Consider the following 23769-nt stretch of genomic DNA (forward strand, 5'->3'; position numbering starts at 1 on the left):
ATGCTGGGATTACAGGCGTGACCCACTGTGACCAGCTAAAAATTTAACAGAATGAACTCAAAGCTGTAAATATTATCTTTTCATCTCTCTTGATAATCATGTTGGTAATTTGGCAATTTGGTGTTGGGAAACTGCAGGTCCATGACTGCTGCACATCCTAAACCTAGCTGAAAAACAATTTGGGCAAGAAAAAGCCCATATTATGTTTTCTGAAATGTTATTTGCAAAAGTTTTTTAAAAATAATCTGGCCAGGTAACAGCCTCCAGAATTTTCCAGACATAATTTAGCGATTGGAAAATTCAGAAGAGGTAAACACTCCTAGACAATAAGAACAGCTTTTTGGTGAAATCTCAAGTTCTTTGGCAAGACTGAATATCAGAAATCAGAGTTCACAACTCTGATAACCATCAAAATTCAGAACTCTGATAACTCTCAGAATTCATGACATTAAGCACATTTTGGAAATAAATTTTCTGATTTCTATTTATCAAAAAGTTGTTAGAATTTTCAAAGCATGCTCACAAGATTCTTACTTTCTGACTTTGTAATTGGTGTGCCAGTCAGAAGAGGCCTCTGAATTTATCACAATGTATTCAATGACATACAGTCTAACATGTGAATGACAAGCAGAAGACAGCAGAAAACATGTATTCAAAAATACCATCCAATGTATAATTACCATCAAACAGATTGGGGATTTAAAAATATTCTTTCCACTTTTCAAATTTTTCAAATCCAATTTCCAAAACCTTGTCTGATCTACTTTCCTATTTATTCTATCATTTAGCCCAATTTACCAGATGAGATTATAACAGCCAGAGAAATACTTTATAATACAAAATATTTTTTTAAAAGACAGCCTTGCTCCTGTAGCTACAGGTGGGAATAATTATCAACATTGTTTCAAGTGGCTCTGTGGGTATTAATTCCCATAGATTCTCTCAATGCCCCCAGGACCCTAAACCCTGTTCTTGCTGTCTCAGCTGAATAAAACCGAGCCCTAATCCCCGCACACCACCTTTCTTAGTCCATGGGACCTGTGAAGACAAACTTTCTTCCTGTCACTGCAAATATGGTCTTCAAAACACCCAGGGAAGCTCATCCTATGATTTCAATGTGAGTGTTATACAAACTTTCTGATGAGGCATACATTTGCAAAATCACATTTGGTTCCACAATATTTCTAAGGCTTGGCTTGCTGAATTGGATTCTCCAGGGAGTTGTTGTTTTTGTAATAATTATAGAGAAAGTGAGAAAGGCCTTTCACAAGGCGAGAGATAATTTAGTGGAAACAGATCTCAAAGACGACAGTTATGCAAATTGTATTTAATGTACTTACTTTAAATGACTAGAGAAAAAAATTCTATATAACACTTTACAAGAAATGTACCCTGTTGGTTATTTGCTCTATAATAACACCATAACCTGGTGTGCCCCAACAAAAGTTTCACAAGAAAGCATCCCAATCAGACTGGGATGCAGCCCCTCAGTGGCCTAGTTTGCCTGATATACAGAGGGCCAGTGGACACAAAGTAAAGAAGGACATGAAGCAGAGGAGCAAGATTCAGATGGTACAGCTAAAATATTTCCTGAAAACAAAATGAAAAATGCACAAAGAAAACAAGCAAAAATATCCCTCGGAGAATTCGTAAAAGCTGGAATGGATTATGTAACCAGGCAGAAGGAATCTGGCACTCTCAACATTAGATTTACAAACTTTCAACGTCGCTTTCACCGTTTCAAATAGTGATGTTGGCAGCATCATCAAATTACAGAAGAGCTGAAAACAGATTTTGAAATGCTACTTTTCACAAAATACTAAGACTTCTGATGAAAAATATCACTCAAGTTTGTTTTTTTAACCCTTTAGAAAAAGAGAAGTGACAAGTTTAGAGAATAAACAAACTTTATTTTATAATAGTATTACAGGAAGCAAAATATCATTTAATACAACTTGAGGCTGCTATAAATCTAATCTGGCATCATAACTATACATAGGGTCAAAGGCAAAGGAAAAAATGTTCAATATAGTTAATAAGTCCCTATCAGGTCTCTGGTGCCAGCTTTAAATGGTATAACTTTCTTGTAACCAACAGAACACCACCACAGCCCCCTCCCCCTCTCCCCAGCATCCTCAAACCTGTGTGAATCATAAAACTATCTGAAAGAGATAGGCCTGCTCAATAACAAAAGGTCAGTTTTACATGTGTAGACAAAGAGGTTTAATACAAAGCAAGAGTTCTACCCAAGTGTTCAAATAATGGAAAGAATTGAAATTTGGGTATGTTAAGAAAGAAAGCACTAAGGTTTTAAGCTGCCTGAATCTTTTAGTAGAAGGGAAGAAAGTTTCTCTTCCCTCCTGTTCTGGAATGCTGCCGAAGGGCATGTGTCTGACAAGCATTGGCACTGTGGTGCGGCAGGGTCTCTAAGCACAGTGCACAGTCAGTGAACTTCTTCATTATTCTCCAGTCCAGAGATTCTGACTCTCTACTAAAAGTAGAAAGTCACAGGACTGGAAAGTCAAAAGGGTCCAATATAAAAAACATCCCTGTGAAATTCTCAAATATTAGAAAATTTTCAAGATGTAAGAAAGGCTTTTAATCTGTATTAATATTTTCTCATACAGTATATTTGCCGCAATTTGAAAACTCCGTAAATATTTACTGTGAGAATTCAATGAAAAGAATCCAGAAGAAGGAAAGCCACTATCTAAATTAGTCACAGAGTTTCCTTTCTGCACAACAGCACCTGTTCAAGTGAACAGCACCTTACCAGCTTGGGCTGGCTTTGTTCACTGTCATTTGATCAAAGTGAGTCATTAAAAGCAGGTAGTTGCACACAAAGTAAACACAAAACAAAACCAAAACCCCTTAATTAACAACAACAAAAAGAAAGAACCGAGAATATTTAGAAGTGGTTATAAAACAAAATAATATATTAAATGCATGGGAGCAATATAGACCAGAGCTGGTAAGGAAAGGTTTGGTGTTGGCATTTTAATTCTTCAGGCTTCTGGTCATTGTTACCAGTTGTAGCATAAATTCGCTGGAATAGTGGTGTGGCATTAAGACTTGGAACGGTCAAAAAATCTTCAGGGGTTCACAAAGTTGAGTGTTGTTTAAAAAATGACTTTCTAGAAGAGAAAAAAAAAGAAAAACAGAAGGCTTAAATATTCCAAAAACACAGGCTTGAAAAAAATGTTAAGTAACATTCATCAAGTTTTCAATCAAGTAATCAACAGTTACTGTCTGCCTAGTCTTACAGTAAATAGTATGTTTACCAGAAGACAAGCATGAGACACTATTCCACTCTTGAGGGCCTTAAAATACCTGGAGAATTGACAAGTACGCTAGAAGCAACTGGCAAATAAGAGTTCACTGCAAAAGAATTTATTAGCATAAAACAGAGACAATTCATATGTAAGAATTTAAAGACAGAAACCAAGGTAGTAGGTTTTAATGCTATACTCAGGGAAAGGGAAAGTCAAAGTCTATTTTCTTTGTGCTAAAACGAATGGAAATGGTGCTTCAGGTGGAAAAACACAATGAGGAAAGAGGCATGGAGGTGAAGAAGTACACAGTATTATGACAGTAAGATGTATGTTGGGGGAGGAGGCAGAAATGAATGGAAGGAATAGGACGGTGAAGAAATGGACATTACTAAAGTTGAGCATTGGTATAGTGAGTAGTAAATAAAGGTACAAAATATTAGGTCTATTCTTTAATAGACTGAGAAGTGCCAGCTTGATCTAATTGACCAAAAAAAAAAAAAAATGAATTAAGAAAAAACATTTGGACGAAAAGACCAGTTGGCAATCTACTACAATGGTGCAGGGCAGAGTGCAAGAGCCACGGAGAGATAAAAGACTGGTCAAAGAACTTGGGGTTGGCCAGTCATGCAGGGCATGATAAGCCCAGGAAAGGAGGTTGGGATCGTTTCTTCTTTGGTTTTGAGGAAGGGTTTGTCATGGTGTGATTTACGTTTTGAAAACACTGCTGTGGCTTCAGTGTGATGAATAAGCTGAAGCCGGCAAGGAGTAGAGGCAGGAACAACAGTCAGGAGACCAGTGCAGGAGTCCAGCTGGATGAGGAAGATGACAAATGTCAGGCATTCCTGCCAGATGGCCAGGACCCAGACTTGAGTGGTCACCACAGAAATCAGGTGGGAGAGAAATTTGAGAGGCACCACTAAGAAGAATAATCAGAGTGTGGTGGTGAAGAAGTAAGTATAAGACAGGATGATAAGGTTTGGAGTCTGGGACCTCAAAAAAAGGAGAGAATGAAGGCTTACAGCCTGGGTGAAGCACTAGACCTAGGGATATAGATTTGGGCATCAGAACAAGGGATAAGTGAAACCAACAGATAGAACTAAGTCTCATGTGAGCATAGGAATAAATGAAAGCCACAGAGTCTTGCAGAAGTCCACAATCAAAGGTAAGTGGAGAAGACTTTTTAAAAAACCCATGATGGTGCAATGGCCCTGAAAGAGAAAAGGGTTTTAAGGTGGCAATTGTTTCATTTTATATTTGAACTTGGTTGGAAGTTTTGGCAAATGATAGGTAATCACAAAGGACAGTGCAGAGTGGTAATTAACGTCTTTTCCAAGAGACACTGCTCCCAAAGTCAATTAGAATGTACACTCTTTTGGTTAGGTAAAATTAAGTCTTGCTTTAATGAAAAAAGTTCCTACCATTTAGATTTATCACAGATAATATTAGAGCCTCTTGATTATTCAGGACAGATTGATTAATCAACTTCATTGTTTTCTACCCTGTTGTCTGCCTTAGGTTATTTCATTACTCATTAGTACTTCTGTTTGATTCTAGGCTGGGAGAAAAAAAATCAATGGGGAAAATAGAAAGTCTTTTTTTAGGTTAGTAATTATGAAAAGAAATGTGGGGGATGATGAAGGGAAATGGATACAACTACCAATCAAATTGGATTTGGCAGTTATATGACACCTTCAGTCATGGAACCTGTTCTTGTTCCTTCAGAGCTTGTATTTCCATTTGCTTTGTTTAGTAAATATGCATCATTTGTTGAACACAGCTGCCATTTTGCCTAGTTCATGTTATTAAAAAAACAAACCCCTGATGCTATCAGGGCCTGAAAACCTACAGAGAGAACAATGTTTAGGATTCTAGTCTCCATTTTCTCTAGGCCCTATGTCACTTTATTGCTTTGCATCTGTTTTCATCAAAAATAAAAATTTCACTTTGTAATGAGTCATAAATTTGTAAAGAAAAGCTAAAATTAAACTTGTTTCAAAGTTATTACAGGAAACTAAGCATATGTTGGAATTGAAGGGATCTTGATCTCAAAAAACTTCAACATTTACTGAGCTAAATATAGAGAAAAAGACATAGTTACCCAAATAAACTCAAAATGTAATTTATTTCCATTAATAAGCTTTTTTTCTGGTAATGAATATTATAAATGATAACCTTCATGTGCTCTTAGGATTCCAGACAGCTTTCAGAATCATTTTATTGCCATTTTAATGTTAAAACTTATTTATTTTCTCATTCTTTAAAAATCAGTAAATCAAGTTTAACTCTGAGTCAATTAGATATTGTGTCAAAACATCCCAGTTCCTTATTGGCGTGGATGAACAAGAAGTAACTTATTGTACGAAGACTTTATTTACATATCCACTTATCTTTTTTGACTGTTTCTTGCACTTAAACACATGTAGAAATACGTTCCTAAGTACTAAACAGTTAGCTTTTGAGCTAGAAAAGAGAAAAGATAAAGACAGAATCACCAATGTCACTGCTACATAAGCATCAGAAATACTGTACTTTTCTGTCCTCTGGCAGGTGTCTGTGAGAAATAAACTTAATATCTGACAATTTTTTACAGGCTAGAATTCGGGACTAAATGATTTATTACATATTCCAACCAAACTGAAAACTAGGCAATGGCTCTTCATGTAAAAGCTGTAAAAGTTTCAAGAACATTCTTTTCTTTCTCTAAGCTTGAATTCTACTCATATTCATAGAAGTCTGGGCATCTTTGTCAATACAAATTGGCAGGCATTAATTATAGACATTAATTCAACCTGCTTTCACTTTTACACTATCACAGGTTCATCCTGAGTTTGGGTAAGATCATAGCTGTTAAGCATATGGATTATACTTTATGTATTAGAATTGTGGTGAAGTCAACAAAAATAAAAGCATTCATACCACTGTTCTGTGTCCAAGTGTCACTGTTCCACCCTGGCCTATACAATGTCAGTAAACATTCTAACTACTATAGTCACATTCCTTAGTCTATGTCCCCCTCTTTTGGCCAATGTGAGAATAGATCAATGTGGCTCAATTTCATCTTATCACAGGAGTAATTCTATGTTCAAGTTCTTCAAGGATATATGTTGGTTGCGTGCCTTGTCTTAAGCACTCACAGAGGGATCAGAGAGTTATTTATCCCTCTCAGTGCACCCAATGAGCAGTGGTGAAAAAAGTCCATACATAGAAGTTCTATGATCTTGCCTGAAAAGCACAATCTTTGAGTTTCTAGAGACAAAGGGCTCATGTATTGATCTCAATCTTGAGTGCTCTACTCCAGAAATTGACTCAGTAAACTGATTTCAAAAAGCATTTGACAGAAAATAATAGCAATGCTGCCTTTAAGTGGTACAGCACTCATCTAGAGAGAAGTCTCAATAAAAATGCAAAAATGTGGTTTTCCCCCAGATAATACAACAATGCAAATAATACAAGAAAACGACATTTCTTCAGATTAATGAACATTCAATTACCACAGAGCAATAACATAACCAAATATTCTGAAAACGGGAATGAAATATTTACTTAAGGCTGGGCATGGTGGCTGACGCCTGTAATCTCAGCATTTTGGGAGGCTGAGGCAGGCAGATCACGAGGTCAGGGGTTTCACATGGTGAAACCATGTGGCCAACATGGTGAAATCCCGTCTCTACTAAAAATACAAAAAAAAATTAGCTGGGCATGGTAGTGGGCGCCTGTAGTCCCAGCTACTCAGGAGGCTGAGGCAGGAGAATCACTTGAAGCTGGGAGTCGAAGGTTGCGCAAGCTGGGATCGTGCCACTGTACTCCAGCCTGGCCACAGAGCAAGACTGTCTTAAGACACTGCATTTCCTAAGCAAAAATGAACTCTGTGCACTCAGGTGTAAAATTAAATTTTAAATATGATACTTTATGGATTTGACAGTTATTTCAAATGCTGAACTTTTCATTTTATTCTTCTTTTATCCTCAATTTGCATATTTGATTTTAATTTCTAAACAGAATTTCCATTGTTTAAATTATAAAAATCAGCTGGGCACGGTGGTTCACGCCTGTAATCCCAGCACTTTGGGAGGTCGAGAAGGGCAGATCACCTGAGATCAGGAGTTTGGGACCAGCCTGGCCAACATGGTGAAACCCAATCTCTACTAAAGACATAAAAATTAGCTGGGCATGGTGGCACACGCCTGTAATCCCAGCTACTAGGGGGGCTGAGGCAGGAGAATCGCTTGAACCCACGAGGCAGAAGTTGCAGTGAGCTGAGATCATGCCACTGCACTCCAGCCTGGCTGCCAGAGCGAGACTGTCTCGAATAAACAAATAAATAAATAAAAATCCCAGAGCCAAAAATGCAAGCATGCTAAATTTCCATTTGGTTAAACCCAGAAAAAAGTCAATTCTTAAAATGTCTGTATTACCATTAAAATATACACGAAGTGTAGCCTGCAGCCCCTGAGGACTGCTGAGTCTCTTTAAGGGGACCATAGAGTCAAAACTGTTTTCATTATCATACTAAGACATTATGTCCTTTTCAGTGTGTTGGCATTTTCACCAATGGTGTAAACAAATAATGGTGAGTAAACCTACTGGCAGCTCAGCCTACATAAGCCGAAGCAGAGGAATCAAACTATATTTGAGGTAACCTTATTCTTTTTTTTTAGAGGCAGGGTCTTGCTCTGTCACCCAGGCTGGGGTGCAGTGGTGCAATCATAGCTCACTGCAGCCTTGAACTCCTGGACTCAAGGGATCCTCCTGCCTCAGCCTCCCAAGTAGCTAGGACTACAGGCACATACCATCACACCCAGCTAATTTTTAAAAAGTTTTTTGTGGACACAAGCTCTTGCTATACTGCCCAGTCTGGTCTCAAACTCCAGGCCTCAAGCAATCCTCTCACCTCAACCTCCCAACGTGTTCGGATTACAGGCGTGAGCCGCCTGGCCTGGCACCTTATTCTTTACCAGTGTGCACTTGCAGTAAAATAGAGAAGACAGTTTCACTTAAGGAAGTCCTTGAGGACACAGAAGAAATATTAATTTTCCTACATCTCAAGCCTGAGTGCATCTTTTTAATATTCTGTGTGATGAAATGGGAAGTATGCATACGCCATTCCCGCTGCATACAGAAGTACAACAATGTCTAGAGGAAAAGCATCTATGGGAATGTCTGAACTGTGAGTTGAAGCAGCTGCTTTTTCATAAACCACCTTTCTTACTTGATAGAATCACTGACAGACAAGGGATGTTATTCAATTTGGATACTAGGTAAACCTTTTATTGAAAATGAAGTTGAGCCTGTCGCCTCAAGAGAAACAATTGACAGTACTTGTTGCCAATGATAAAATTCAAGCTTTTAGGTGAACATTAGAATTTGGAAAATGGTGTTTTGGCCACCATGAGCTTGATAGCTTCCCGATATTAAGACTCTTGAGGAGATCAGTGGCAGCGAATGACCCTTTTACTGTCTCCATCATTTTACCTTTTCCAGGATGTCATACAGTTTGATCATACAACTTATATAGTCTTTCTAGACAGACTTCTTTCACTATTTGATGATTTTTAACTTAACAAATATTTATAAAACTTCTCAGTTTTGACTTATGATAAATTTCAATAGATACAATTCACATGAACAAAATCTCTTTGGGCTCTTCAATAATTTTTAGGTGTATAAAGTGGTCCTGAGACCATTCAGTTTGAGAACTGCTTATGTCCAATCTGCTATCACTAAACTACTGCCGTTTTCTTCTGTCACAGATATTTGTGTATCTGCTGAGTACAGGGAGAAATTAAATCCAGTGTTTTTCTCTGCAGTCAAATGAAGCACAGTATCTGTTCTACAAATAATTCAGCAAAATGCTTTTGCTTTTCCTGGTTTGCTGGAACATGTTCATGCTGTTTGGAGACCCCACCTTCTTAGGAGGCTCTTCTGTGGGTCCTTTAAGGTCCAAGTCCCATCTTCAGGCCTTTTGGGACTGGGTTGACCTTCCTGAGCCCTGTGTCCTCTGAATGAACTGTATTACTCTCAAAGGCCTACATGCTAATATAACTTTACTTCAAAGAGTAATAAAGATACTGAGCTTCATCTGACTGAAAAGCAAAAAAATATCGGATTTAACTTTTATAGATGTTCCTATGATATTTTACTCCTGGCTTTGCTTCCAAGTTAAATTCAATCTTACTCTTAGAGATGTCCAGTTCAGTCTCCCCATTACTGACTGTCTGAACCAGTATCTTGATTTCTTTACAGGGTACTTCATCTAATCTAGAAGCTTTTCAGTCAATCATACACACTACTGATAAATTCATATTACTAAAGGACATGGCATGTAAGACCATCTGCAATTTGCCTTCAACAAATGTTTCCAGCTGTGCTGAGAACTCTATACATAACCACGATGGAGGTTTGCTTTTCCCGACATCCTTCCCATTGTTTTCCCATGTGCTCTTTCTTCCCTCCCCAATCTCCAACTATCCAGATTGCCCTTGGTGCTTTGCACAGAGGAGCTTTCCTGCAACCTTTCTGGAGAGCTTTGTCTTGTTTGGTCAATCAGAAGCATTTCTCCTGTCAACTTCCACAGCCCTTTATCTAGGCTTCTCTTCAAATATACTATTTTTGTGCCCTGAACATTATTTTTATGCATGTTCCTATGCCTTCCCCTCTCACACACAACTATAATAGTCCCTTGAACATAACAGGCTCATAATATAGCTTAATGAATCCAGAAGTGAAAGTATCAGGGACTAATTTGTAACGTAAGACTGAAGAATAAGAGCTTGAGGAAACGGCGGGGAAAAAAACAACAGAATTGCATTATATCTTTAGGAAGAAGCACTAATTCCCATGTTTACCATTACTCTCATCTGCCAATTTTCTTGTTTAAGTAGAAAAACATCAGGTTCATTTTTCTGTTCTCTTTTGTTGATTAACTATATCTATGATATCCCATGAGGACTCTTACTTCTTTAAAAAATTGGTTTCCTCAAATCACTGAAGCCGTAACACAAGTTTCTAAAAGTAGTAGTGCCGGCCCTAAAGCTGTTAAGGTCTTCTGGTTCACTCTGCTAGGTCAAATCTTCTGGGAATTTGATATAAAAGCATTCTACAAAATCTTAAAGCTTCTTTTAAATAACAAATGAACTATGGTCAGGCTCCACTCAGTATACTCTATTAGAGCTGAGCTTTTGTCACTTAGGTTCATAAGATGGGTAGTAATGAGAAAACATTTCTCTGTAGCATCAAATAAGAGCTTAAGAATACTAACAAAGCTTTCATCTTTTAGAAAAAAGGAAGGTTAGTGGGAATCAAAAGAAATTTCTAGACCCAACTTTCTCACTTTTTATCTGAGGGAGCATGGGAAAAAAATCACTTTTCCTCAAAGTTAAATAAAGATAGCTTAAAACACTATTCCCTGCCCCCTAACAGTCTCTGTCTCTCTCTCTCTGTCTCTCTCTCTCTCTCTCTCTCACACACACACACACACACACACACACACACACAGAATCTAAACTGCATCGTGCCATATTAGTTTAAGGTTGTCCTCTCACTTCATCCCTCCTACCCTCCACAGATCGACACTGTCCAAGAGAAATATACTGCAAGCAATGAATGTGAGACACATATGTAAATTTTCTAGAAGCCACATTTCAAAAAATAAAAAGGAACATGTATATGTAATTTTAATGTAGTTATTAAACCCAATATATCCAAATTATTTCAATAAGTAATTAATTTAAAAATTAGAAATAATTTACTTTTTTCTCATGTCTGAAATCCAGTAAATATCTTATACTTACAACACATCTCAATTTGAACTAGCCACATTTCAAGTGCTCAATAGCCACAAGTGGGTATTGGCTACCATACTGGACAGAACAGGTCCAGACTTCCATGTGCTCTAATGCTAACTCAACTATTTTGATGCAAGAAAGCATCAATATGTCCTTGGACTGTAATCCTTGTAAGGACAGGAGTATCTTTACAAAAACACACACATACACAAACTTGTTAATTAGTTGCCATAGTAAAATTCCCCTCTGATGCCACCCACAAAATTTACATGTTTAAACAATTGGTATCTGGGGTATCTAACAGAAAAGCCTTGAAATAAATCAATCTATACTTAGCACAGGTGACCTATGGCAGTTACGTTAATGTCTAGGATCCTATTTCCTTATAAAAAAGGTTAGCGGAGAGACACGAAGATGCTCTATAGGCAGTTTAACATTAAATATTCTTTACATTTCCAGACTCTCAAACACAGCCTAGGACAGGGTAACAAAGTCATAACCACCACCCCAACACGGTCAGAGGCCAGATGGGTAACATATATGCATAAGGAGACTGGGCCCCAAGGGCCTCAACATAAAGACAGGATATGACAGGCAGTAGCACTGTGGTGACCTAGAGAGCTCCTCCCAGCCTGATGCTGGCCACACCTACTAAGCTCCAGCATCGTAACCACAGGGAGAGCAGGCTCAATGTCATCACAGCTTCTGATTTTTCTAAAATTGCTGACTATCTTCTAATGTTTAAGCACTAATAATTGATTCAAATTCTAAGATATACCCTTTAGGCCAAAACAAAAAACAAAACTGTGGATATGGCCTGCTTGTCTCTAAGCGGTCAGTTCTGTCTTGCCCCTCTCCCCACTTTTGGTGCCATTTTTAATCCTTAATAATTTTTTAAATTGGAGGGAAAATGTAGCATTTGTGACTAAGAGGTTAATAACTTTAATCTGAAAAGATTAGTTACTCATCTTTTCAAGTTACTAGGCTGTGTGATAACCGTGAAAACTGAGGGATAATTTAAATGCCCATTAGTAGGGATTAAGTAAACCATCATGCGTCCATTCAACTAATCTCTATAAGAGAAAAAAATAGACACCTGAATAGGAAAATGGACAAAGGACACAAACTGGCAACCAAAAGAAATGCAAATTATATGTGTGTGTCTGTCCCTGTGTGTAGCATATGTATGCATGTATTCCAACTTCACTAGCATTGAAAAAACACAAAGAAGGTTCTTTCCTCACAGTTTAAACAAGGGAGAAACAAATGCTCTTTCCTGATCAGACTAGCAAAGCTTTTTTTTAATGTTTAATAATGTTTAGTTGTTGCCAAGGCTGTGGGGAAACATATGCTCACAAACTGCTAGTGGCGGTCTATGTTTGCAGAACCATTAAGGAGGACAATTTGGTAATATGTCAAAAACCCTTGGTGGGCAAGCAGTGGTGGCTTATGCCTGTAATCCCAGCACTTTGGGAGGCCAAGGCGGGTGGATCACCTGAGGTCAGTCAGGAGTTCGAGACCAGCCTGGCCAACATAGGGAAACCCCGTCTCTACTAAAAATACAAAAATTAGCTGGGCATGGTAGCACACGCCTGTAATTCCAGCTACTCGGGAGGCTGAGGTAGGAGAAACGCTTGAACCTGGGAGGCGGAAGTTACAGTGAACCAAGATCGTGCCACTGCACTCCAGTCTGCGCGACAAGAGTGAAACTCTGTCTCAAAAAAACAAAGACAAAAAACAACCTTCGTGGCATACCAACTCCACTTTTAAACATATTTGCCCTGGAGAAACAATGAGATCAACATACAAAAATGTACAAACAAGTATAATCTTTGAAGCTGTGTAATAATTGTGAAAACTGAGGGGTAATTTAAATGCCCATTAATAGGGGTTATTTAAGTAAACCACTCATCCATTCAACAGCTGCTGAAAAATGATGAGGTAACAACAAGGACCAATAACTATAAAGTACTATTAAGTGGAGGAAAAAGCAAGAATCACAATATCAGCCTATATGGAAAGGGGGTGTGTGTGTATGTGAGTGTCTATATGTGTGTATATTTATAAGTACACACATACACACTGGAAAGAAATTCTCTCTGGGAGCATGGGACTTATGGGTCACTGACATTTCCTACTATCTCTCCCTTTTAAAAAGTTATAACCCCTCTTTTATTACCAGAAAAAAACAATAAAGATAGTTTCATTTGAAAAAATGAATGGTTATGTCAGTAATGGTTATGTCAGTAATGGTTATGTCCAAGAGCAAGCCTTGGGGAATGAGTGACTACTGCCTGGTCTTAATGTACGCATTACAGCAGTGGTACCCAGCACCTCTTGTGTGGGGGGAGTTCAAATAGATTGTAACTGACTCATTGATAACACCTGGTAGATTTAGCAATGTTAAATGAGAACATTCCACAGCATTTCAGAGTGAAAACTGGCTATGCCTAAAACTCACTAAACCAAAACTAGCTTTTTATTTCTATGCAGAAGTCAGTCCTCATCTGAGGTGTGATTAATCTATATTGAAAATGAAGCAGTAATAAGATGCTAATTTTAGGTATGAGACTAACACAACTAGGCAAACAGAATAAAATAAAAATGCAACACACCTGATATGCCTGCAGAACTGAAATAGTCATCTGGAAGTAAATAGGTTTGTTCTCTTTGAAGGTCAGGGGTGACACTCATCAGGGCCCACATGTAAATGAGTGGCTCATGATTAGCTAGAGCTCAGTTCAGCCAACAGGGTTCTTTTCTCTCATCAAGTCAGCTAGGCAGCTAATGTTAATTTCCTGTTTGGCTTATGAGTTCATGTTTTGAAACCCTGCACATCACCCTGACTTTGAAACAAATACAAGATTGTTTTGTTTAGAAATTGGCATTCGTGTACCCACAACAGTGGAAAAAGCAACACGACTAATTTAGAGGTATTCACTGCAGGTTAACGGGTGGGATGTCTAAGAGGTTCCAGTGAATGGTGAACTGACCCTGCTTTTAATAATCACAGCACTAGCTCCAGTGGCTCCATGACACCTAATGTTCTCCCATCTTCTCAGATGAAGGCAGGCAGAGCTCATGGAAGAGCAAAAGGTCCTGTTACTGGGTTTTCAACTTAATATGTTTTCATGTGTTTTCAACCTGTTACAGGGCTCTCTCCCTACTACCACACTGAAACAGCTCTGACAAAGCCTCCAGGCTGACTTCTGTTCATCAATTTCCAAAAACATGCTCATTTGGTTTTTCTGCCATATTTAATACTTGGTTACTCTCTCCTTCTTGAAGTTATCTTGCCTTGCAGCTTGTGTCACCTCCGCCTTTTCCCTGTTTCCTTTCTGCCTCCTGGCTCCTCCTTCTTTATGGCCTCTGTTTCCCAGACCTCAGCTCTGAGCCAGCCCTGGATAACACAGCTCAAAACACAGGCTTCATCAGTACACAATTCATTCAGGGGACTCACAAATCTCTCTCCTGCTCAGAAGCCTGTTGCACTCTCAAAGCTCTTGTGCTCCCAAATGTGCCATTTCTGCATTTCACATGCATCTCAAACTCATTATCTCTGGGGTAGAAAATTCTCATTTTTATTGGACTCTTAAGAGCAAAAAGGGTTCATGGCCGACCTTGTAAGTTATAAAAAGTTCTTAACAACCTGCCTTGGAAACAAGCCCTTCTGCTTCTATTATCATCCCCAGTTTACAGATGACAGCTCTGGGACAAAGGGATGAGACCAGCCAAGGTCAAACAACTAAGAAGTAGATATGAACCCAGCAAATCTGCTATCCTATGCTCCCTCTTAACATGCAGACGATCCAGGAAACTTCCAATTAATCATGTCATGTTATAAGATGGGGCCTTATAGATTCATTTCTAAGTTTCCTCCAGAATTCCCATGACAGTTGGTCTCTCCGGCAGTACCGCAGAACCAAAAATACACCTTTGCTTTAAGGTAGTCAAGCAGAGAAGACCAGCCATAGTAACATGGCCATGACATGCAAAAGACAAAACTCATGTATTGCATGATTCAAATTATAGGTGCCAACATCAACTCCCTGCCCAAACCAAAAACCTAAATATGATGTGTGATTCTCCTCTGCTCCCATCTTCCCAATGCACTAACTTCCACAGCCTCATGCTGACCGTCAACAAGTCACAAAGAAGGTAAGTTACATCCTTACCAACTCTCGAACACAGGAGGAGCAACCCCATCACTTTCAGGATAGTTTAGCCTCCTCAGCTTGGCTTAGAAGACTCCTTAACATCGGGCCTCTGCCTCCTTCCTCCTGCATCTCCATCGCTCTCCTACAAGTATCCCACAATCCAGCTACATCTGATTTTGCACTGTTCTTGGAGCGTCAGGTTCAATGCTTCCAATCCTGCCTGGAATGGCCCCCTTTACTCCTTTTTCATAGAGCTAACTCCTACCCAGCACGAAGCTTAAGTGAAACATCTCTGATGCTCTATTCTGATTCAGAGGTCTCTCCTTCTTGTTCCCATTACACGAGGTTCAGAATATATCACAAAACTTGAAATTCTTCTGCTACCGCTGATTTATTGTCTGAAGAGCAGACCTTATTTTATTTGATATTTCCATGGGAAAACAGCAGACGATACCCAGTGGGCATTCCATACATATTTATGCAATGAACAAATAAATGAATGGATGAGTGAAAGGATGAGCAGCCACTCCTCTGTCATTTCATCCTTCAGATGCTCACTGCTTTTGGATGAACAGGAGGCTTCATTCACTTTTTTACCTGACATCAATTATTACTCTAAGAGTCAGAGAGGCTCCTGTGAAGTCTGGGTTGGGAGAGCTCCCTCTCCTGTGGCTCATTCTTTCTGAGACCACACAGATCACACCACCAAGCCTGGAACCCTTCTTCCTCCTGATCGGGACCGTTTGGGAATACCACTGCAGTGGTGATAAGGTCAGCAATATTTTTCATCCATGTGAGGGCTCATAAATATGCATTTGGGCTAAGCTGGCAGGAGGGAGTAGTCCTTGAAAGGACATTAAAAAGTTACAAAGATTTAGTGAAGTCCTCATCTGAAGTGTGTTTTCTTTTTAACGGAGTTTGCATTTAGCTCCTCTCTGCCTCACAGCTGGCTGCCACCCACTGAGAAAGGTGGACTTGGGAGGTTCGTCCTCTGCAGGTTGTTCTTTTACCATCTTTCTGTTTGCTCTCCCCTCCCCCTACTTTCAACACTTGATCAAAAGCTCAGAGCTACTCCAAAGGGCAAGATCAGGTCAGGAGGAGAGCTTTATGTGCCTGAAAAAGGGAGATGGAGCAGATACATTGCAGACAGTTCCCCTTCTTTTTTGACATTCAGATATTGTCCTGATCCTGCTCTTTGCCTCAGCCCACCTGCTGCCTCTGTGGGATTCTGGCAGGGCAGCCAGACAGTAGCTGAAGCAGTGAAAACACACTCTTCCCAGATCTGACAGTCACCAGCAAAGGAAATTTTTTAAGAGTGAGCTGCAGCCAGTGGGGGGTGGAGATGCCAAAATGACTTTGAGACACTGAGGTCATTCCTAGTCATCCTTCAGATTTTAAACTCAAACTTTGTTTCTCAAGTAAACTGGTTTCTAAAGGAAATTGGTTAAATTTATGATAGTTCAAATCTCCTATTTTGTTCTCTCATAGCATTTTATTTCCTTCAGAGGGCTGATCACATTTACATTTTGTTCATTTGTTAATATTCACACCTACCTTCCTGGAGCACATCCTCTCTGCCAAGGAGGGGGGCCATGTTTGCTTTGTCTATCACGGAATCCTCAATACCCAGCCCTACCCTAGCACATTTAGGCACTCATTAAATACTTTTTGAATGCATGAATGAATCTTTCCAAATTTATCTAGTTTGTTCACCTTATATGTAAGTTTATACTTTAACTTCCTAAATCTGTTTAACAAGGCTTCTCATAAAAGTTAGCCTCTGAGATGGGCAAACTTCAAAAGTTGTGTGTCTGTGTGTGTCCATTGTAAAAATGAACATAAGGTGCTAGGAATAAGTGATATAATGAATTCATTTAAAAACTTATTAAAATGCCACAAGTGAAGGTGGAGCTACTGGTAACGCTTAGAGTGTCACCAATTTTTTGCTAGTATTCCTGATTAAGAAGCAACTGATTCATAAAATTTAGAGAAAAAAACATCCAGTGCTATTACCTTATGTTTGTATAACACTCACTTTTCTCATTCATTATCTTATTCTATCCTTAGAATAAGTCCTATGAGTTAGGAAAGGTAGATCATACCATTCACTGACTTGCCTAATGTCAATATAGTTGGATATCTGGCAAGATGAAAACATAGCCTTCAGCCTTCTGACTCCTAAGTAAGAATGCTTTTAGCCTTCCCTATTTAAAACGATTAGGAGCCAGGCATGGTGGTGAGTGCCTGTAGTCCCAGCTACTCGGGAGGATGAAGGAGAAGAATTGCTTGAACCGAGGAGGCAGAGGTTGCAGTGGGTTGAGATCACACCACTGCACTCCAGCCTGGGAGACAGAGGTATACTTTGTCTCAAATAAATAAATAAATAAAACCATTAGGGGGCCAGGCACAGTGGCTCACGCCTGTAAACTCAGCACTTTGGGAAGCCAAGGCGGGCAGATCACTTGAGATCAGGAGTTTAAGACCAGCCTGGCCAACATGACGAAACCCTGTCTCTACTAAAAAATACAAAAATTAGCTGGGCGTGATGGTGGGCGCCTGTAATTCAAGCTACTTGGGAGGCTGAGGCAGGCAGAATTGCTTGAACCTGGGAGGCGGAGGTTGAAGTGAACCGAGATTGCGCCACTGCACTCCAGCCTGGGCGACAGAGCGAGACTCCATCACAAAAAAATAAAAAATAAATAAAACCATTAGGGAAATACAACTCAAAGATAAAAAGATCAATATCCACATACAGCACAGTACATTTACTCAGGCCACTAGATGTTTTATTTTTACTAAAATTGTTAATGATTTCTGCTTATGGGCCCATTATATACCCTGTGTTTAAAATAGAATCTAAGATATGAAGAGTCAGGTTGCTAGATATAAGATAAATATAGAAAAGTCAACTGTATCTCTCTATGCTAGCAAAAGCTAGAAAAGATTTGAAAGACCTCATTTGATTAAAAAACTATATAATTTTAATGAAAGACATTAAAGAAGATATATACAAATAGAGACATCTTATGTTCGAGGAAAAGAAGGCAATATTAAAAAGATGTAATTCTCCCCATATTGAACTACAGAGTAGATACAATGCCAACTGAAGTACTGCAGGATTTAATCTTAGAACACAGCAATCTGATTCTAAAATTTGTATGTAACAGGAAGAGCCAAGAATGAAGAAAAAGAACACTATCGGTGGTGGGGGGAGGGGGTGCAGGGGGATAGAGACATGCATACCATGTATCAAGACCCATTATAAAGTTATAGTAATTCTGGCACTGGAGCAGGGATAGACGCATGGACCAATAGAAATAGTGTCAGAAACACCCCCACACATAAGAAACTTGATATAGGATGCTGCAGATGAGATGGGGGAAAGAAGGGCTCTTCAACACAGTGCTGGAATGCTGGCTACTTATGTAGGAAACAGACCACTGTTTCTCATCATTTAGAAAAAATGATTTCAGATGGATTAAGAATATATGAAAAACAATGTTAAATTTCTACATAAAAAATATCTTTATCACCTAGGGGTATGGAAAAAACATAAGTCATAAAGGAAAAGCTTGATAAATTCAACAATATTAACCCTATTCAACTATTTTAATAATGAAAGACAAACCACAAGCCTGAAGATATTTGCAACATATAAAATTGACAAAGGATCAGTATGTAGAATCTATCAAGAATCAATTAACAATGAAAGAAAGAATGAAAGCAAAAGCAGGCAAGAGAGGTGAACAAGCATTTAAGGTTTTGAAGTTTTTGGCCATCTATATTTTCATAGAAGAGAAAACAAGAATGGCTAATAACCATATGAAAATATATTAATGAAGAAAATGAGAATTATAATCACAGTTACACATATTTACCAAACTAGCAAAAATTAAAAAGTCAGAGAGGCAGCTGTAAAATGGTAGGAATCCTTGCCTCCTAGTGGATGCAACAGCAGGTGGCTGTGCCACGCAAGGTAGAAAATGAAAATGTGTATCCTGTGACCCAGCCATTCCTGTGGGTTACCTATCTATTGACTGTTCAACATACAGATTATTTTAACAACAGAAAGTAATCTTAGTATGTGTTATTGTGTGATAAGACCTGCTTCTTAAAGCCCTAATAGATAATTATAAACATTTACCCACTTCATCAAGATTTAGTTATCACATGGAAACAGCATAATGTGTTAACTAATCCCCTACTCTTGACCATTTAGATTATTTCCATTTTTTTTTTGGCTAATACTAGCAAATATAATACTCTGGTTTCTCTTCAGGGTGTGTAAATCTTTTGCCTGTTACTAATACTAGCAAATATAAATTTATACAAATATAAATATTAAAATGTGACAAATACCCTTGTAGGTGAATATTTGTATATATTTCTGATTAAGATAAATTCTTATAAGTAGTTTAATGGTAGACATGTTTAATGTGGATTTTTTAAGATATATTTGTGTCAAATTGTCCTCCATAAAATATTACTAATTTATACAGCAGTATATATTTCCTGCAGCCTTCCCAACACTATTAAAAACATAAGTTTTGCCAAATTTATAGGTGAAAACTTGTCCACTGAGTTTTTAGTATGCATATAGTGAGGCTGCACATTTTTTGTTCATTGATCTTTTAGTTTGCACATAGTTTACTCATTTAATTCTCTGCCCATTTTTCTACAAAAGTGTTTACATTTTCTTAATGACACAGTAGAGTTCTTAATATATTCAGGATACTATTTCTTTCTCTGCCAAGCACATTAAACTTAATCATTTATTAATCCTTTGCTTTTGTTTCTGTTGGCTTAACTGAAGTATTTATTTCCATTTTTACACAGTCAAAGAAATCTTTTCCTTTCTGGTTCATTCTCAGATGTATCTTTTTTTTTTTTTTTTTTTTTTTGAGATGGAGTCTCACTTCTGTTGCCCAGGATAGAGTTCAGTGGCGCAATGTTGGCTCACTGCAACCTCCGCCTCCCAGGTTGAAATGATTCTCCTGCCTTAGGCTCCCAAGTATGGGATTACAGGCGTGCACCAACATGCCCATCTCATTTTTGTGTTTTTAGTAGAGATAGGTGGAATCAACTCATCTCCCTCTTATCTCTCCTACAATAAAAATCTCTCATCCAAAGAAGGTTAATAGCATCTTCCAGAAAGGGTCAATGTGAATATTAATTAATGTAACTTACAGTAATGTGCTTGATAAACAGTAAAGCAATATATGAATGTCAATCATTAGCAGCCCCTCAATAAATCGGAGTTATTGACACCACATGACCATCAGTTCACAGAGATTATATACACCTGAGCAGATGCACCTGGGGATGATAACAGTCTAGAAAGTCAAATGTACTATAGGAAGAAGACACTGATATGAACTTTCATTTCACATCCTTTCACAAGTTCAGGAGTACAGAGCAGTCACTAGAAAGGCCACAGACAATGAGGGCTCTCTTACCTTACTTAATCTTCCCCTTCCTCAGCCAACTCTGTTTCTTTGTGTACCACCACTCTTGTGACCGACATGTCAGGGTGCTGCTCTCTGGCTTCCCTGATCGCCTGAGCCAGTGCCTGCCAGGGTCAGGACAGAGAACGGCTGTGAGCTGGGGAACAGCCTCCACCTCACAATGGCAAAACACACGCACACTGATCACCTCGGACCCAACCTCAAGCCAAGAGGCACTCACTTCTTTATTTGAGAAAGCAGGAAGATTTGAAATGGGTTCACTGTCATTTTACAGACTGCTTCTCATTTCCTAAATCTCCCAATCCTTCAGTCCACTTTCAAATAATGACACGTAGAGGAAACATGTTGGCTTTGAATCCCAGGCTTATTATACTCACTGTGAGATTTGGAGAAAACAGTTCTTTGGAGCTTAGCATTCTTACCTGTAACCCGAGACTAATGCTGAGTTGTAACGATCATTTTAAGGTTTTCTGTGTGAACTGAAGTAATGCTGTAAAGCAGCCAGCACAGTGCCTGATCTAGACATTCAGGTGATACTAGCTATCACCCAATTGCCTGAAACTGCAAGGCAGAGGACCAGGCCTTGCTCATCTTTATCTTCCTAGGCTCTCAGTAATTGTTTGAACTAAAATGCTTGCTGAACTAAAAGACTGCAGGAAAGATGTCTATAAACCTCTAAGACACAGAACTAAAGAGCAGTAGCAACAACATACAATTAGTAAAGCTAAAGAACAGAGACTGACTAATCTTCAGGTTATAAAATACAGGTCCCTATTTGACAGTTGACAAAACTGCAGGCACAAAGATTAATGGGTCTTTCTCAAGGCCATCCAGCCTGTGAGCAGCAGGATAGGAGCAGGGAGGACCCAGAGGGCTGACTCCAGTGGTTTATGGTCCTTCCTTGGACCACGTGGTAAGAAAGCAAAGTTTCTCTGTGTTTTATCAGAAAGTAAACTGTAAGAGTGTTGTGGCACAATGGAAAGATCCTATTTTTCAGAGGAGGAAAATGGCTTTCCTAATTATTACTCATTTTGTTTTTAAAGTATGGGTGAGAAAACAAAACATCAGAGAACGCTTGAAGTCTAGGAAAGAATTCTAAAGGCCAGGCGTGGTGGCTCAGGCCTGTAATCCCAGCACTTTGGGACGCCAACGCGGGCGATCACTTGAGGACAGGAGTTCGAAACCAGCCTGGCCAACATGGTGAAACCCAGTCTCTACTAAAAACACCAGGCTTGGCTGGCACACGCCTGTAATCCCAGCTACTTAGGTGGCTGAGGCAGGAGAATTGCCTGAACCAGGAAGTGGAGGCTGCAGTGAGCCAAGACTGCACCACTGCACTCCAGCCTGGGCAACAGAGTGAGACTTTGTCTCAAAAAAAAAAAAAGTCTAGGAAAGAATGCTAAAACAAAGAGAAAATTTTACTAGGACAGAGAATACCATATCTCACAAGGAAACTGCATTTGAAATAAAGCCATGCAATTTTTTCTTTTGCTGTCAGCTGCCTAAGGGGACAACTGCATTTCTTGTTTGCATGATAGTTTCTGTCAGCTGTAAGGATACTAAACAGAAACCCTAAGCCTCGTTTCGTTTAAAAAAAGGTAAAGCTACCAAAAAAAAAAAAAAAAAAAAAAGACATCATTTTCATACAGAAAATTTTTTGCACAGAAACTTGGAAGACATTTGAGGGTGCTTAAATTTCCACCAGGGAACAAACTCTTGTGAGTGACTTGTGTTGGGACAATAGAGAAATAAAACATGGAACCAGACTCCAATCTGGGCAGTAGCAGAAGTGTTTGTCAAGGCGGGAGAGTGAATGGCTGGAGGGCTAGCGTGGAGCAGGAGTGGGAGCAGGTATCTGGTTCCAGGGAAGGGCAGAGAAGCTTTTCAACGTGTTGACTGGAATGGGAATAGGAAAGGGAGAGGAAGCACAGGGGTGCAGTTCTACATTGTGTTTGTGTGTGTCTTCAGAGGGAAGGAGATTGGAATGATCCAAGCCATTTACTACATGTTGGTTTGTGCAGTCCACACTGGGAAAAGTCAAAGACAAGGACAAGCTCTGATGGGAGCCAAACGTAGCTACAGACAAATGATCAAATACTTTGAGTATCTTATCTACAAAGATCTGCCTACAATAAAGCAGGGCAACTGTTAAAGAGGAAATGTAGATGATGCCCAAGGGAAGGCAACACATATGAAATACACTCTAATTCACAGAAAGATTGGGAAAAGCAAAAACTACTACAGTCATCTTGAAACACATTCAAAATCAGTTTGTTAAAACTCCTTTCATTCCATAATATCAGCATGCAAAATTAAATACTGTAAAATGTTAATTTATTATGGCAATAATAAGGATTATGAGAAAACATCACATCTTACTGCCAAATTTTATTTTTATTTTTATTTTTATTTTTTTGAGACGGAGTCTCGCTCTGTCGCCCAGGCTGGAGTGCAGTGGCGCGATCTCGGCTCACTGCAAGCTCCGCCTCCTGGGTTCACACCATTCTCCTGCCTCAGCCTCCCGAATAGCTGGGACTACAGGCGCCTGCCACTGCGCCCGGCTAATTTTTTTTCTATTTTTAGTAGAGACGGGGTTTCATCGTGTTAGCCAGGATGGTCTCGATCTCCTGACCTCGTGATCTGCCCGCCTCGGCCTCCCAAAGTGCTGGGATTACAGGCTTGAGCCACCGCGCCCGGCTCTTACTGCCAAATTAAGCAATTATTTCTTAGAAAGAAATACACTCTGAAGAGACACTGCAGTGTATTTTACCCCTCCTTGGTATGGAGCTGAAAGTATCATGACCAGCACAGGGTGAAGAATCTGCAAAGCAAGTTTCTGTAAAAGCATGCCTCTTTGATTTGCCAACACAAAAAAGATTTCTTGTTTTCTGTCTGGCCCAGTGAAAGTGTCCTTCCATTTTAAGATGCCTTTTTTATTTTATTTTTTTTTAATTTTGAGATGGAATCTTGCTCTGTCGCCCAGGCTGGAGTGCAGTGGCGCCATCTCCACTCACTGTAAGCTCTGCCTCCCGGGTTCACACCATTCTCCTGCCTCAGCCTCCCAAGTAGCTGCAACTACAGGTGCCCGCCA

The 23769-nt window shown here is 39.2% G+C and overlaps 1 protein-coding gene across 30 annotated transcripts in view; it reads right to left on the bottom strand.

Moving 5' to 3' along the window:
• Nucleotides 1-3098: 3098 nt before the first annotated feature.
• Nucleotides 3099-23769, bottom strand: part of EPB41L2 (erythrocyte membrane protein band 4.1 like 2) — a 223003-nt gene continuing 202332 nt past the window's right edge. For all 30 annotated transcript variants that reach the window (XM_008952998.4, XM_008952986.4, XM_008953003.4 and 27 more), the window contains 2 exons: nt 20670-20782; nt 3099-3134 (listed from right to left, as the gene is read on the bottom strand). In XM_008952998.4, the coding sequence (XP_008951246.4) occupies nt 20675-20782 (108 nt within the window). In that variant the 3' untranslated portion in view covers nt 3099-3134; nt 20670-20674. The remainder of the gene's footprint in view (nt 3135-20669; nt 20783-23769) is intronic.

This window comes from Pan paniscus, chromosome 5 (assembly GCF_029289425.2).
Source record: "Pan paniscus chromosome 5, NHGRI_mPanPan1-v2.0_pri, whole genome shotgun sequence".
NCBI classification, from domain to species: domain Eukaryota; kingdom Metazoa; phylum Chordata; class Mammalia; order Primates; family Hominidae; genus Pan; species Pan paniscus.